The 14,582-nt window shown below is 44.1% G+C and overlaps 1 protein-coding gene across 4 annotated transcripts; it reads left to right on the forward strand.

Moving 5' to 3' along the window:
- The first annotated feature begins 506 nt into the window (after nucleotides 1-506).
- On the forward strand, nucleotides 507-14,440 carry LOC116789697 (histamine N-methyltransferase-like). 4 transcript variants are annotated; one of them, XM_032693825.1, is made up of 7 exons: nucleotides 507-629; nucleotides 3,480-3,666; nucleotides 4,588-4,640; nucleotides 6,596-6,703; nucleotides 10,162-10,292; nucleotides 10,862-10,955; nucleotides 13,229-14,440. In XM_032693825.1, exons 2-7 carry the CDS (start codon nucleotides 3,530-3,532, stop codon nucleotides 13,582-13,584), a joined length of 879 nt encoding a protein of 292 aa, XP_032549716.1. In that variant the 5' UTR covers nucleotides 507-629; nucleotides 3,480-3,529; the 3' UTR covers nucleotides 13,585-14,440. The 4 variants fall into 4 exon arrangements, with proteins under 4 accessions (XP_032549716.1, XP_032549717.1, XP_032549718.1 ...); XM_032693826.1 differs by lacking the exon at nucleotides 507-629 and adding an exon at nucleotides 3,236-3,254; XM_032693827.1 differs by lacking the exon at nucleotides 507-629 and having other exon boundaries at nucleotides 3,412-3,666; nucleotides 12,838-13,347.
- Nucleotides 14,441-14,582: the final 142 nt, after the last annotated feature.

Here is a 14,582-nt window from a genome sequence, read left to right on the forward strand (position 1 = left end):
AACTGCTCCTAACAGGGCTGCAGAGGGTGCACACAACTCGGAAAATGCTTCCCATTGCTTAAGCCCTGGAAAGCAAGGGATAAGAAGAATAGCTGCTGGCAAGAAGACCAGCTAAAGTGCCAGGTATTCTATAATGGTAGGGTTCTATAGGCACACTGCAAATGATGCTGCCCATCGCCACGTGCTGCACACTGAGACAACTATTTCCAATCTGTCAAGAGCTGCATTTCCTATACAACCGCGGCAGCGCTTCATTTGTCATCCATACTCTAATTAACACAGGGATGGGGCTCGGTGTCCGAATGCTCCCAGGGTTCTGGTGGCCGTGCCAGGTGTGTCCTGGGGGACAGCCGGTGGGGACCCTGCAGGGAGTGACAGCGGAGATGTCGGGCAGGGTCGGAGCTGCCCTTCTGCCTCCAGAGGCAGCTGCCGCTACACGCGGTTACAGTTCTGCCTTCTCCTTCGTCAGGCAGCAAACCCTCCTCCGTGACGACACGTCGCAGCCCCGGGGGTGGGACGGCAGCGACCGTCGGGACAGTGGCTGGAGAAGAAGGTGGGAGCACATCCCAGGCCCCCAGTGGCATCACTCCACGGGGGCCCAAAGCCCCGAGGGACACGGACCACTGCACGTAAGTACGGCCTGCGAGAGAGTGCCAGCGGAGCAGATTCCATCGAGCCCCTCGGAGGGATCCCTCCTTCGCTGCCGTTCAGCGACAAACGTAATCCCGTGCTGTTAAGCCCAGGCTCCCACTGCAAATAGTTTACAGCTGAAGGCACGCTCGCCTTGTTTTCTGGCTTCACAGGGAAGGTTTAAAGGGTTTTATGGCGAGTTTAAAGCAGGTTTCACTCTGCTTATGCCTGCACAAACCCAGGGTGGATCAAGTAACCGCAGCGTTAACACAGTGTCCGCTTTCAAAACTTCTCAGTCTTCTCAGGGAGCTACGTATAAATTTGATAATTCCTGAAAAGACCATGCCCAAGTGAACGTTATTATCCAAAAGTTTCTATCAGCCTAATTCGGAAACAATCCTTTCCTTCCTTTCCTTGACTCATTTTTTAAAGTTAATTGGCTGCAATTCAAAGAGCAAAACACAGAATCAAATAAATGGGGCAAATTCAAACAGCCAAAAGCGTAATGAAAGAAGCGAGACAAATTCCTTGAACTGCAGCTAACATGAAAATGAATCTCAGCTGCTCATTAGAGACTGCTGAGCAGGGGACATCACCAAATTAAATCATGGGAAGTAGGGGGAGGCATAGAAAAAAAGGTTTATTATCTAAATCTCCTCTTATTAACTGCAAAGTATTTTTTCAAGATTGAACATAGTAAAATATATTAGTGGCAAATGGCAAAGCCTCTTTGCACTTAAAATAAAAAGTGAGTAGTTGGGCAGAGCAGAAGAATGAGTAAACAAGGAATACACTGCTTTGTTTTCAGGGTGGGTTAATAGTGAGTAGTTCTCACCTGAGATACATCCAGGACTTTTCTTCCTTACTCTTTCTGGCAAAATTCATACTTCATTTTCCCAGGTTAATTCAGAGGTTGCTGGGAGTTCAAGCGCTGCTCATCTGGGTCAAGGAGGGGTTGTTGGTCAGAGACAGGTTTTAAAGCTCTCCCATCTATCTGCTCATTATCAGGCTTTTCTCATCATTGCTCTTTAACATGCTCTGTTTTGCTGGTTTTCGCCTTGAAAGCATCCTTGCTGTCTGAGAAAGTGGGGAACAGGGAGCATGCCAAAGCTGGTCTGCCTTGGAGACAATATGGGTGGAAGATCACAGCTTGAGTCCTGTTCCAGAGGTCTTCAGGAGAGCCCCAAGGACACAATTATCAGACATTGCTAATTGATTTCATGGCTCTGGTAGCAGCACGTGCTGGAGGAGGTGCCTTGTCACCAACCTTCACCATGATCCTTCCTGCAGGAACCTTTAGGATATGTGGAGATGTGGCTCATGGGCTACAAAACCAAAGCATGTCATGACTTGGATATTACCTTTGTCATGACCAGTGAAGGAAAATGGGCAAAGCCAAACAACTTATGTTGTCATTGGAAAGGGGGCAGGAGAGGGAGCTGGAGAACTGCAGCTGCTCAGCATGATGGCTGTCCCTAGAAATTGTCCTTCAAAGAGAAGGTGATGGCCAAAAACCATGGAAATATCAGGAAGAAATAATGCCAAGCTCATCTTTCTGCTGGTGTACAGGGGAGAAGGAGTTGGCAGCATTGTGTATGGCATTCTCATAAACAAGTGAGGAAGATGTGGCCTTGATGAGACAGATATTGGGTGGGCGGAAAACTGGTTGCATCGTTAGGAAATTTGTGAAAAGTTCACTGCCAGAAGGGGAGGTAATGGCAAGTATGAACCAGAGCTTGCTACTCACTTGTGTTTCTGTTCATGATTTGGAGGAGGGACAAGACTGTTGTTTGATGTGCAGCTGGGAGGGACTTGAGCACAACAGAGGCTAGAACTGTAATTCAAAGGGCCAAGAGAAGTAGTCTGGGAAAAATCCATGGTTTGTATTCCAGTGGTCATGCTGGTGAGAGAAGGCAGGGGTTCTCAGTGGGGTCAGGGAAGCCATCCTGACTGTGCTAGGAGCCAGGGAATGCCAGCAGGTGGGAGGCTTGGCTGGAGACAGTCCAAAGAGAACAATAAAAATAATGAGAAGTGGCTGGGATGTAACCTCTGCAGGAAAGGCAGAGGAGATGGTAAGAGACACTGTGGAAATGTGGTACAGTCCTTTAGCAAGGAACCCATGAGGAGGAAGAGGGTTCCTCTTTCTCCTTGCCAGTTAGGACAAGACATGATGGATTTAAACTGCAGTTTAAGAGAGGATGAAGGCATCTTTGTGCACTTTTCAAGCTACAGCCTGACATTTCCTGGTAGCACACTCTGCCTCCCTTGCTCCTTACTCTCTGTAAGCCGGGTTTAGCACAACATCCATTCCTGTAACTCATGTGGCTTCACTGAATTAACTACTTAGCCTATGGGAATTGTACTATTATCTTCAGAGGAACTAGAGAAATAAAGTTCATTTATAAGGTTTTTATTGTTTTCACCCCACTATCAGCATTCCCTCTAAGAACATCAAAAGACTAAAAATACAGATAGAGACATCTGCCAGCATCTCTGGAGATGGGTGTTGCACTTTCTTCTAATCCAGACCCAGCCTTTGGAGCCTCTCCATGCCTTCACAAAGCAGGGGAAAATTTCTTTTATTTAAGAACCATCTGAAGACCCTTTTACTGGGTTTTAACAGGGTGAGTCCTGTGTCAGCACAGCTAAAAAATGCTGGCACTTCCTCTGCACAGATTAAAGATGATGTATTACCCTCTGCTGCTTGGACCTGATTTACAGCTTGTGTTGCAAAATTGCGTAACACTCTTCTAAGTGCTTCAAAGGAGCAGTGGCAGGGCCAAGGATGCGGAACAAAGTCCAGGCACCTGCTGACTTTGCCCCTCCAGCATTTTTTATTCCTTCTCTAGGTCTGAGAGGAGACCTGTCCCCTCCGTCCTGCACCCTTCCCACCCCCAGCATGGCGTCGCCCATGAGGAGTTTGCTCACCGACCCTGACAGATACCTCCGGTCGTTCCGCCTGTTCCTGGAGAAGTCGACAGAGCATCAGAGCATGCGGGAGTTCATGGAGAGGCAGCTGCCAGATGTGATAGCGAGGTAACACCGAGGTGGCCACGCCGAGCTGAGGGCCAGCCTGGGGTACAGTCCCATGACGGTGACGGGCTTGGCTGGGCTCAGGGGGCTGCCTGCAAGAGGCAGATTCCTTCTCCCTGACAGCTGCCCCATCTGTAGGTCTCTGATAGGGCTTGGCTGGAGATTCCATTTGTACACATGGCTGGATGGCGGCTCTCTGGGACGGAGCCTGCCTAGCAGGGAGGAGATAAGGCTGCATTGTTTCCTCGCACACAAATACAGCTTACCCTGAATCAGCTCTGAAACGCAGTAACAGATACTACATCCTAACATTAAATTTGACTGAAAGTAGCTTTTTAAAAGTAATCTTTTCAGGTAATATTCAGAGTCTCTCTGGTATGGCTGAACAGTTCTCCTGCTTTGCCTGCCAGTGTGTGTCCTTTGCTGGACCCCTGGCTTTGCAGGCTGGCTCAGGAGGTGGCAGCCAGCTTCAAATCCTGGCTCTGGGGAGGCTCTCTTTGGGGCTCAGGGTTTCATGGCTCTGCCAAAGCCTCCCTCAGGGATTTTAAGAACATTGTACTTTCCTCTCTTCCTCCCCATTTTGCAAAATATAAAACTTCTACAAATGGTTTTTAAGCTGCTGGTCGAGACCCAGGGAAGTCTCTGTTCCTCAGAGCACAGACACAGAGAAGGTGTGTACCTGCTTCTGCTCATACTAAAAGCCTCTACAAATCGCCAAAATAGCGGGAAATGGTAAATCTCCAAAGAACAGAGTTCTGAATCTGATCCCTCCTACCCACTCACAGGCATGCCTGTACGTGCACAGATTGCATTGTGGTTTTGTCGTGCAGATTTTAGTTTTCATGGGATCTCCAGTGCTTCACATCTTGCATTTAGCCCTCTCTACTGGGAGCTCTACTAAAATGCATAAATAATGTTTTTCAGTATTGGAAATGGGAAGTCTGCAATCAATGTTCTCAGCATTGGTGGCGGAGCAGGTATGCTACAGACTTCAATATTGATGTGTTTTTATTATTTTTTTCCCAAAGATTAGAGGATTAAAAATTGCAAGAAGGAGTAGAGTGGGAAATAAGTCTTTTGTTGAAAAGTCAGCTCCAAGGGACAAATGGTGTTAGTTGGTGTGCAACCATATCATCTGAAAACAGCTTGGCCTCCCCACCCTGATTCTTTTATGTCCTCCACAAAACATCTCCTTTTGGACCATCACTCCTGAAGGGCAGAGAGAAGCTTGAATTGCCCCCTTAGTGTTTCTTCACACACCCCCCCCAAAAAAGTGCCATAATGTCTTAGGTTTCTCAGAATATTAAATTTTTACTTGCATTGTAACTTTGTTGAGGTGATAACTCCCCATCATTGCTATGTGACAGTCATGGCTGAGCTCTGCTTTGCCTGTATGTATTTGCTGACCACAGTCAACGTAGAAACGCCTCCTGGATCTGCTGTCCCCCAAAACACTGGAGCTGAACATAAACTCCAGAAGAAATCCAGTAGAAATCAGAAGAAATAAGTATTTTATCTCAAGTTCACTGGGTGGAAAAACAATACCAGTAAGATCAAGTGGTTTCTTCTTGTTAAATTCTTGCTTGAGTTCCCCCATAATTAAAACCTAAGTTTTCTGCTCTGCCTATTAAGTCACCACACTTAAATGTTATATGAAGAGTTAATTTAGCTTAAATGCTCTAGTCATACCATTGCCAAAGACTAATCTCAGTTCTGTCAATCTCTCCTCCATACAATAATTGTACATAAATGGTGGCCATTAGTTATAAAACAGACAGTGTGATAGGGCAGGAACGTTGTTCTCCAAAAGAAGGAAACCACTCTCCCTCCACAGCCCCTCAGCAAGGGCCTGTCTGGCCATCTGGGCTCGCTGGGTGATCTTCCATTCAGAACATAACTTCGTGTGCTTGCAGGGAATTTTGTAATATGGAGTTGTGTGCAAGCACAAACACATCTTTCAGGACAATACATTTGCCTGTAACGTGACCCCTGGCTCTATTATTCACTGTATTTACCCTCTGTTTCACTCTTTTGACCTTAATTTATTCCTCTATTATTTTTTCCACCTAAAATCTATCCAAGCACAATAAGCAGAAGTGAACTTGAAGAAAGCTAAGCAAGCCAGCGGGATATTGTCCCTGGACCTGTGCCTCAGTCAGGAATATCATCTCCCTAAGTTTGCTATACACAGAAGGGGTGAGATGCCAAGACATATGGCAGCTATTTTTAAATTTTGAAATGTTGGATCTACTGATGCATCCATCAATCAAATAATTATAGCTGGCATGAACAGTGTTTAGAGAGAACTATCCCTCACACAAAAAAAAAGAAAGTACAATCATCTCTGAGGTATTCTGTAAACAGGGTTTGGATAAACATGTGTTCTATTCATCATTCTTTTGGGAAAAGTCACAGGACACTAAAGACAAACAGACATGAATATTGTCTCTGATTCCAGTGTAAACACATATTTTCTTTGCCCTCCCCCACATGACCTTGTAACCAGTGAGGCACTTGGCTAAAAATGCTCTTACTGACTCCTAAGGAATCCTGCCAGGTTTACTGGTGACTTGGGACCATCAGAACTGGCACTGTCAGAGTCATTTAGGATATCTCCCAAGAGGTTGGACCATGCCCAGAAAATATGAGGTCAAGCCACAGGCATGACTGTGGCTGATTTTCCCTTGGCAGTCAGAGAGGAGAGATGAAGATAGTTGGAATGGATATTTAGATTTTTCTGAAATCCTAGAGCTCAATCTCCGTTGGCAACCTACTGAAAATACAAAACAGCTGCACGTACGTGTGTGGTACGTCTTCTGTATGCAAACAGCAGGCACCAGCCTTCAAAACTGGGGGTGTGATGGTGGTGGCGGAGATCACATTTGCCTGAGCTCTGCTTTCATTTTGTGTTTCATGTCTCCTGCTTCCCTAGGTGAGATGGACCTGCTGATCCTCTCAAAAGTACAAGCCAGATATCCCGGAGTCAGCATCAACAATGAGGTGATAGAGCCAAGTGCTGACCAAATCTCCAAGTACAAAGGTATTTTTACATTAAATAAATTAAATTTACATTAAGTATGCTAAATGCATTAATAAGTGTTGAAAGCTGGATGGCCCTACATGCAAATGTGTTCTTGTCAGAAATGTCTCATAAAATTTTAAAAATTCACTATTTTATGCTTTTTTGGCATCATTGCTTCTCAACGATGTTCACTCTTTTTAAAATCTTAGTCTCTCACACTGCAAGAACTCTGCATGGCAAATGCTTGGCTAGACAGACTGTAAAAGCCAAACAAGCTGGGAAGTGATTGGTGATTGTATGAGAATAGAGTAAAATACCCGCATTTCAGAAAGTTTTTCTCCTTCAACTTGCACTGAATCAGGATCCTTCCTCAACATCAAAGGGAAAATTTTAATGTCTCATGGTAATTCTCTGACATCTTAAAAATCGTTTCCAACAAATAGCTAAACCTCACAGTGGTGCACTAAATTAGTTACCATGCTTTGAATTAGAAAACACGGTCAGGAAAGCAAGACTGACAGGAAAGACTTTTGCCATGTGCTCTGGGGCGTAGAGTTTGTTTCCTTCCACCAGCCCAAAGGTCTGAGCAACACTCAAGAAGAAAAGCAAATCGTTTTCCAAGGAGGATTGAGTGTTAACAAGGGTACTTTGGTCAAACTGCCCTACAAAGTGAGCATTAAATAGCAACCCACAGTTTGATTATCACTGGATTAACACCTACTAGGCTTCACCTTAGCAAGTAATTATGGTGTTATGTGGAGGTGACACCAGCTGCATGTAGAGCTGTGAGCAGCCCAGAGCACGACACACCTTCCCAGAGAGGGGCTGCTGAATGGATGTGACAGTAATGAATGAACCTCATCAGCAGGCTGTGTTGTTGGAAATGCTCCAAACCATAGTAAACACCAGACTGTAAAACCACACTGTAAATCTCCAACTCTTGCTCTTGCTTAAGTCCTTAAAAATGAAGCATTCTCAGTATGAAGCAGCTTGTGGAAGTCAAAGGAAAAAAAAATTCCCTTCTCCCTGCAGTGAGGGAATTCAGAGTCACTGGAAACACCAAAGGCTCCCAAGAAACACGTAATTTCTTTATATCTGTCTCTGTATTACATGGACCTGATCTTTTAAAAGATGGCTCATACAAAATCCCGTGAGCTTTTACATTGCTCCAGGCTGACATGGTGAAGGATGGGCAACAGAGCATCTGCTCTGTTTGTGAGACATTTGTGCACCTGCACAAAGGATTTCTGTCCTATCTGGGCTATGTAGGACTGGGTTTGCTCTGAATCTTCCTAAGTGGTCCCACCAGCTACCACCAACAGTCCTATCCTACTTCAATGAACTTCTTTCCAGAAGAAAGTTAAAGAAAAATATAATATGTTGCCCTTATTTTAAGTTTTATGCTAAACTGGAAATGAAATATTCATCTGAATTTCTTTCTTTAAACTTTCTTATTTGGTAATTAATCATGTCCCCAGTAGGTACCATTAATTAGGTTTCTGAGGCCTCAGATTTTCTATGGAGAATTAGAAACATTATCTGCACCTCTGAGGATTCAGGAGTTATGTTTTCTGCCTCACCAAATACTTTCTCCTAGGGAAGTAGAAGCCAAACTCACAAGAGAAACTTCACACTGGGACATGCAGTGATGACAAACTCAGGTTTCTCTTAGGCTGAGACATACAATGGAAGCTCCACTCAAAGCTCCATGGCTGGGCTGTGGCTTTCCTTCATTCCTGGTCCACAGCCAGGTGAAGTCCTCTGGTGACTATAATTGGAGTGTTGGTGGCCCCAGGACTGAGCTGCCTTGCCATTGCACAGCTGCAGGTGGCCCAGTTTTGAGGGCATCTGTCAGGGGCACATGACCAGCTTTGAACCAGACAACAGTCTGGGGTGAACTCAAGAGAAAATTAAGGAAAACTTTTCAGAATGGCTTCAGATGAATCTTTGGGCAGAAAATCCACATAATGAGTTTGCCTTTCCTGAAATTTTGACTTTAAAGGCCCACCCTGGCAAGCAATTCAGTTGTCATCCTAGCTCCTCCTTGCAGACAGACTAGCAGCTGAACGGAACCAGATTGCACCAGATTGGTGTTGGGGATATGAACTGCTGCTGGATGACACCTGAGTATAAAACAGCAAATGAAGTCTGAACTGCAAGTGCTGGGGCCATTGACGGATAAAGGGAAGTTAACAGAGTAACAGCAGCAGCATCTGAAGGAGATGGCCCATTTCCAACCACAGAAGAATGGAGATAAGCACTGATGGAGCATTTCTCATCTGTCTGAGGGGGATGTGTCCTAATCAGAGCCCAAAAGGAGTAACATTGTCGTTAGGGGTGTAAAGGCACTGGTTTTAGCAAATCGTGTTGTTTTGAACATGTGTTCTGTAGCTAAGGCTCAGTCTGCCTTTGGGCCATTTAAGTTTTAAATTTATGCTAACTCCAGCGAAGCACAGGAATTGCATCCAGGCTAGCTTTGTCCTGGAGCAATCCTGGGCACCAGGCAGGAACGCAGTGAGATGAGCTCCATATGCCAGCAGATGGACATTAGTATTCCAGCATCCCCTAAATTATGAAATTCTCTCTCAGTTTTGCTCCTATAAAAAGGAAAGAAATGCAGTGATAAGCCAGGCCTTCAGTGTAATTTATTCTTTGAATCCACTTCTCCAGCTTTCTGCTTTCCTCAGTTGCTGATGTGCATTGTATTGAGGTCTGAAAACACTCCATATATCGCTCCTTATCCTAGTCTTTGCTTTAAAACACTGCCTTCCCTTTTACCTGAAGCAGTTAGCCAAAACTGTGCACTTCTGAAAAATTATTTCAACACAGCAGAAGCCAAAATGTTAAGAGTTAGGTCCTTGTTTACAGAGCAAATCTCCTTCCCTCTCCCACCATCCCAGTTATACAGTCTCAGAAGGAGACATTTGCTTTCTCTGCCATTCTCAGCATTTTAATTGTGCTTCTCTCCACAATAACCCACTCTTTAATCCATCCTTGAACTCCTGTATTTATTTGGGGAAAACCCTCCACCACAGCCTGGCTTCTGCTCAGCCATGTGGGTTTTGTGTGGCACTTATGTGATGGGACCATCAGTCCTTCTCCTATTGAATGTGAAGTGTGCTGCTTGTGGCCTCATAAATGTTCATCCCAACCAATATATTTTAAATCAGCTTGAGCTGGTCATGGGGAAGAATGTATTTGTTTTATTTTTTAAGTCAGGTAAAAATCAGAGGAGCCCAAATGAGGCAGCAAAGGGAAAAGCATCTTAAGATGCTCTTAAGACTTCATCCTACAAAGTCCTTCACAGCCTCCTCCTCACATATGGGCTCAAGGTTTTAAATATTCCACTGTTGTGTTTAACTGGTACCAAAACTCTCTATCTAAATATGACTTTTGGATGTATTAAAGCTCTGAGTGGAAATCAGCCACATATTTGCAATTGAGATAACTTTGTCCTGCCTTCTCCTGTATTTCAGAGCGTGTGTCTCAGACATCAAACCTTGGGAAGGTAAAGTTTACCTGGCATGAGGAGACAGCTGATGAGTATGAAAGTCGAATGAATGCAGAAAAGAAGTCTAAAAAGTGGGACTTCATTCATATGATCCAGGTAGGAGTCTCTGCAAAGTAAATGCTATCAAAGTCTTGGCTGTTAAAAGTATGCATGAAGTATGTGACCTCATTATTCACTCTAAGGGGAAGAAAGGTGAGTTTACTTCCCAGTAATTTGAAGTACTTCAGCATGAGTGAACTACAAAAATGAAAAGCAGCTTTGAGCACAGTAGTCCTATTAACCAGGCTGTGGGTGGCAGTCAACTAAAAATACATTTTAACTAGTGTCTTCAAAAGCTCCTTGTCCTCTCCATGAAATTGCCTTTGTATTTCCAAGTTCACTGAAGCCGTTACAAGCCATCTTCACTGCAAAGAAAGGCGAATCTCTTTATCTCAGGTTAATGAATGAACATGAGCTTGGTCCTGGGAGAGCCAGAGAGCAGGCACAGCAGTGACAGCCTGGGCCTGCAGTGCAAGCCCACTGCCTGGCATCTTGCTAATGTGCCTTGTTGTCCCGCTGCTCGCCTGTCAGGATTGCCCCTATTTGGATTATTTTACCAGAGGTATTAGTTCTAACAGTCACTCAGGATGGCACTATGTGTCTATCAGCATCTCTGTTTTTTCCAGATGCTGTACTATGTGAAAGATATCCCAGCAACTGTCCGATATTTCCACAGCCTCCTGGAATCACAGGCAAAGCTCCTCATTATCCTGGTGTCAGGTGAGAGTTGCTCCACCAGCGCTGCCCAGTCAGCCAAGGTGAACTGACATCCACTGAAACCTGTGTGAGTCATAAACACCACGGTGTTATGAGCCACCAAACCCACCTCGTGGGCACAAAACATCTTCCTCTTGCCCTGTGCTTTTCCCCATCCTACAGCCTGTCCAGCTGTGGACAACAGCAGAGGCCCCACATCAGGAGAGAGGCTCCATCCTGCAGCTCTCACTCAGAAGAGCTGCTCCAGCCTCTGCTGTTTGCTGGAAAAGGCTTTCCAGGCTGGGCACTGCATTATCTCGCTCCTGGAGACTTGTGGCGTTAAGCAAACGGCCGCGGCGGGGCTCGGCTGTGCCATACAGCAGGTGTTACAGCACATATGGTTCATTTTCTTCTCAAACTACCCATTTCCTTAATATCATCATTTTTGTGTAGAAAACAGCATTCTTAGGCTGTTTCAGGTCTCGTAGAGGTGCTCTGTGGTCAGTCCAGCAGGAAAATGTAGGAGCAGAGTAAACAATGACCTTTTAATACTGTGAGGAAGTTATGCCAGAAGTACTGAAATGGTGGAGTCCAATTTGACTCTGGAAAACCTTTAATTTGCCTTAAAAGCTATGGAAATTTTAGTTGTGTAAACAGTCTCATCTGATAATTTTGAAAGGGATGTTAAGCATTATTTGTTCAGAGGTTTAAGCTTAATTTCTTATTGAATTTGGCCACTGTATTTGATGAAGTTGCTTTTTATTTTGTTCATGAAGGGTCCACAATGAAGTGACAATTCTCTGAACCACATTTATTCAAACTATTTTTTATCCAAAATGTTTATGGTTCAAAGTGTTTTCAAGCAGTTCATGACAAGAAGTCTCTATTTTAAATGATACTATTTTAAATGATACTATTTTAAATGATTTAAAAAACCCCTGTACTTGTTCTTTGTCTGAATGAGAATAGATCATAATATCAGACTATTGCTGATTACCTACACATATTTAATTGAAATTCTTTTTCAGTTACTTAACCTGTCCATTTGGATATTCACAAAACGTGAATAAAGGAAGGAACACATGCTTATTCAAAATTAAAATTATTAAAGTTCTGAGTTCACGAAGAGGATTCGAAGTCCTCTTTGGGCAATGTAACTCCGTGTTTTCTGATGGAGCAGAAGTTGCTGGAACCGACAAAAAAGTGTGAGAGAGGAGCAGGGCTCAGAATAGAAGAGAGGAAGGCAAGGGAAAACCTTGGGGGAAACAAGAGAATAGAGAGGAAGGAAGAAGTGCCATGAAAACGAGCACTGAAGCAAAAAGAGGTACTAAAAGATCGGCAGAACAAAATTCATTTCAGAAAAGGAAATGTCATCTCCAACACAAACACATCAGGCTGTGTTAATTAAAAACCAGTCGTTGGTAAGAGAGGGCTTGGGTCAGTTGGTGGAGTTGCAATCCCTCCTGCTCCGACCCTGCTGGGAGAGCAGGCGAGTTGCAGGAGCTGTGGATCTGTTTACATCGCCCTGAAAACAAAAGCAGTGCCATATGCTGAGCCTGTCGAGGGCCATTATAATAATGCTGCGTTCAGGTACTGTATAATTGCTCGGCTCAGAGACGGCACTGAGTCACACAACACTGACACCAGCAAATTTCCTGCAATTAGCGCTCTGCATTCAATTTCCACCAGGTGAAAGAAAATATTTTAGCCTCTCTTCTAAACACCAAACTGTTTATTTGACTATAAATAACTGTTTGCAGATAAAGCAACCGCAAAACCACGGAGCAACTGGTTTTAGGACTTAGGGAAAATTATAGTTGTAACTTTGAAGAGCTGCTCATTAGGCTCGAAGTTATTTTCATCCTGTCCAGTCATTGTGGGTGATCCTTTTAAAAATGATTTACAGCAGAAATACTGAATCAGATATCCAGACTGAGGGAAAATAAAGATGTGAAGACATAACTCGGGACTTTTCAACTCACCCAGCTGGTTTTGTTTTGTAAAATGTCTCTTGAGAAGCGGTGCATGCATGGGTGTGAACTGCTCCAGCCTCATCTGGAGGCTTTGGGGAGAGGTGCTCCAGGGTAGATAATGTGTCCACCCACTCCAGCAGTCCCCAAACCTGAGGCACAGGAGCAGGGAGTCAGCCCTCTCCACCATGCCCCAGCACACCCCCCAAGTCTGGAAAGATCCTGCTCGCAGTGATGACAACTGCTAAAAACCAGAGATGATCAAAAATGTGTTCAAATAATGTTTTTCCTTACTCCTGAGCATTTTTCTGGTGGTTCATCTCTTAGGAAAGAGTGGCTGGGAAACGCTGTGGAAGAAGTACGGGTCTTCCTTCCCTTTGAACGATCTCTGCTCTTACGTTTCCTCTGGTGACTTGCCAAAGATACTGGACTCAGCAGGGCTGAAGTACCAGCTCTATGAGCTCCCATCCCACTTGGACATAACAAGCTGCTTTATTGAAGGGGACAAAGATGGGGAGCTGTTGCTGGATTTCCTGACAGAAACATTGGAGTTTTCTAAAACTGCTCCTCCTGAACTAAAGCGTCAGTTAATGGAAGAGTTAAGAAAGCCTGGATGCAGTGAAAACAGAGATGGGAAGATGCTTTTCAATAACAACCTGTGTGTAATAGTGATTGAGCCATGAATTAACCTCTTCTTGCTTCTTGATCTAAAGCAAAAAGTCAGATACAAACTGTTAAGGACAGAAATATGTTTTTTTAAAATATTTTTAAATGGCTTAATTCAGCACTGATATATAATTTTTGGAGCTTGTTAAGAAATCAGTATTAACATCTGTTGTTATAAGTGAGCTTTAATAGCTGATTAATTCTACACTAATCCATGAATGTTTAACTCACTAGGCAGTAAATTGTGTTTTATCATACGGATGTTGTATAATCAGCTATAACTCAAACTATCCACTCAGGCACTACAGAAACCTAACCATTTCCTAAGAAATAATCCACAGCTACATGTGGTTTCATCATCGTTTACAGACCAAGTAAGCCAATTACAGCTTCTCAGTGCAGCTAGCAGGAATGGAGGCTCAGAATGACCGACTATTGGGTGGCTCCTTGATGGGATTTCTTGAGCTTCTGACTTCAATATCTCATACCTTCAGTTACTGTGAAAGTGGCCTCACACCTGCATGTTCAATGGTTGCCTTCTCCTGCCTCCGAAGCCAACTCCATTTAATGGCACTGCTTCCTTTTTCCTGGATTTTTACTTTATGATGATGTACAAGAGGAAAGCAATGGAAGATGGTTGAGGCACAGGGTCGGTAACAACTGTCCTGGAGAGGTGGATTTCAGTGGTGAGCCCTGATGCAAAGTCTTTGGTCAGGAATCAGCAGCTACAGTCACACAGGACTTTTTTTTATTTTTTGTATTTTTAATTAACCACACAAACCTTCTGGTCACAGCATTTCCCTCGACAGGCAGCGGAGGCCTGTGAGCTTTGTAACAAGGAAAATGTAAAAATAAAATGTGATACAAAACTGACCAGTTCCAGTAGCATTTTTTTCATTTTCAATGGTGTCGTGTCAGGTAAATCTGTTCAATATATAGGGAGTTCAGCAAGAAGGTGTTTCATCTCCTTAGTCCCTTGCTCCATGTGAGGCTGTTGGGGTTGATGCATTTGTTT

The sequence above is a fragment of the Chiroxiphia lanceolata genome, chromosome 7, assembly GCF_009829145.1.
Source record: "Chiroxiphia lanceolata isolate bChiLan1 chromosome 7, bChiLan1.pri, whole genome shotgun sequence".
Classification (NCBI taxonomy): Eukaryota; Metazoa; Chordata; class Aves; order Passeriformes; family Pipridae; genus Chiroxiphia; species Chiroxiphia lanceolata.

Bases quoted from the DNA above. Each gene is read 5' to 3' on its own strand.
- LOC116789697 (XM_032693823.1), top strand. From the start codon at position 3,416: ATGCGGAACAAAGTCCAGGCACCTGCTGACTTTGCCCCTCCAGCATTT. The intron at 3,667-4,587 runs GTAACACCGAGG...AATGTTTTTCAG, and splicing joins CTGCCAGATGTGATAGCGAG to TATTGGAAATGGGAAGTCTG. The intron at 6,704-10,161 runs GTATTTTTACAT...CCTGTATTTCAG, and splicing joins CCAAATCTCCAAGTACAAAG to AGCGTGTGTCTCAGACATCA.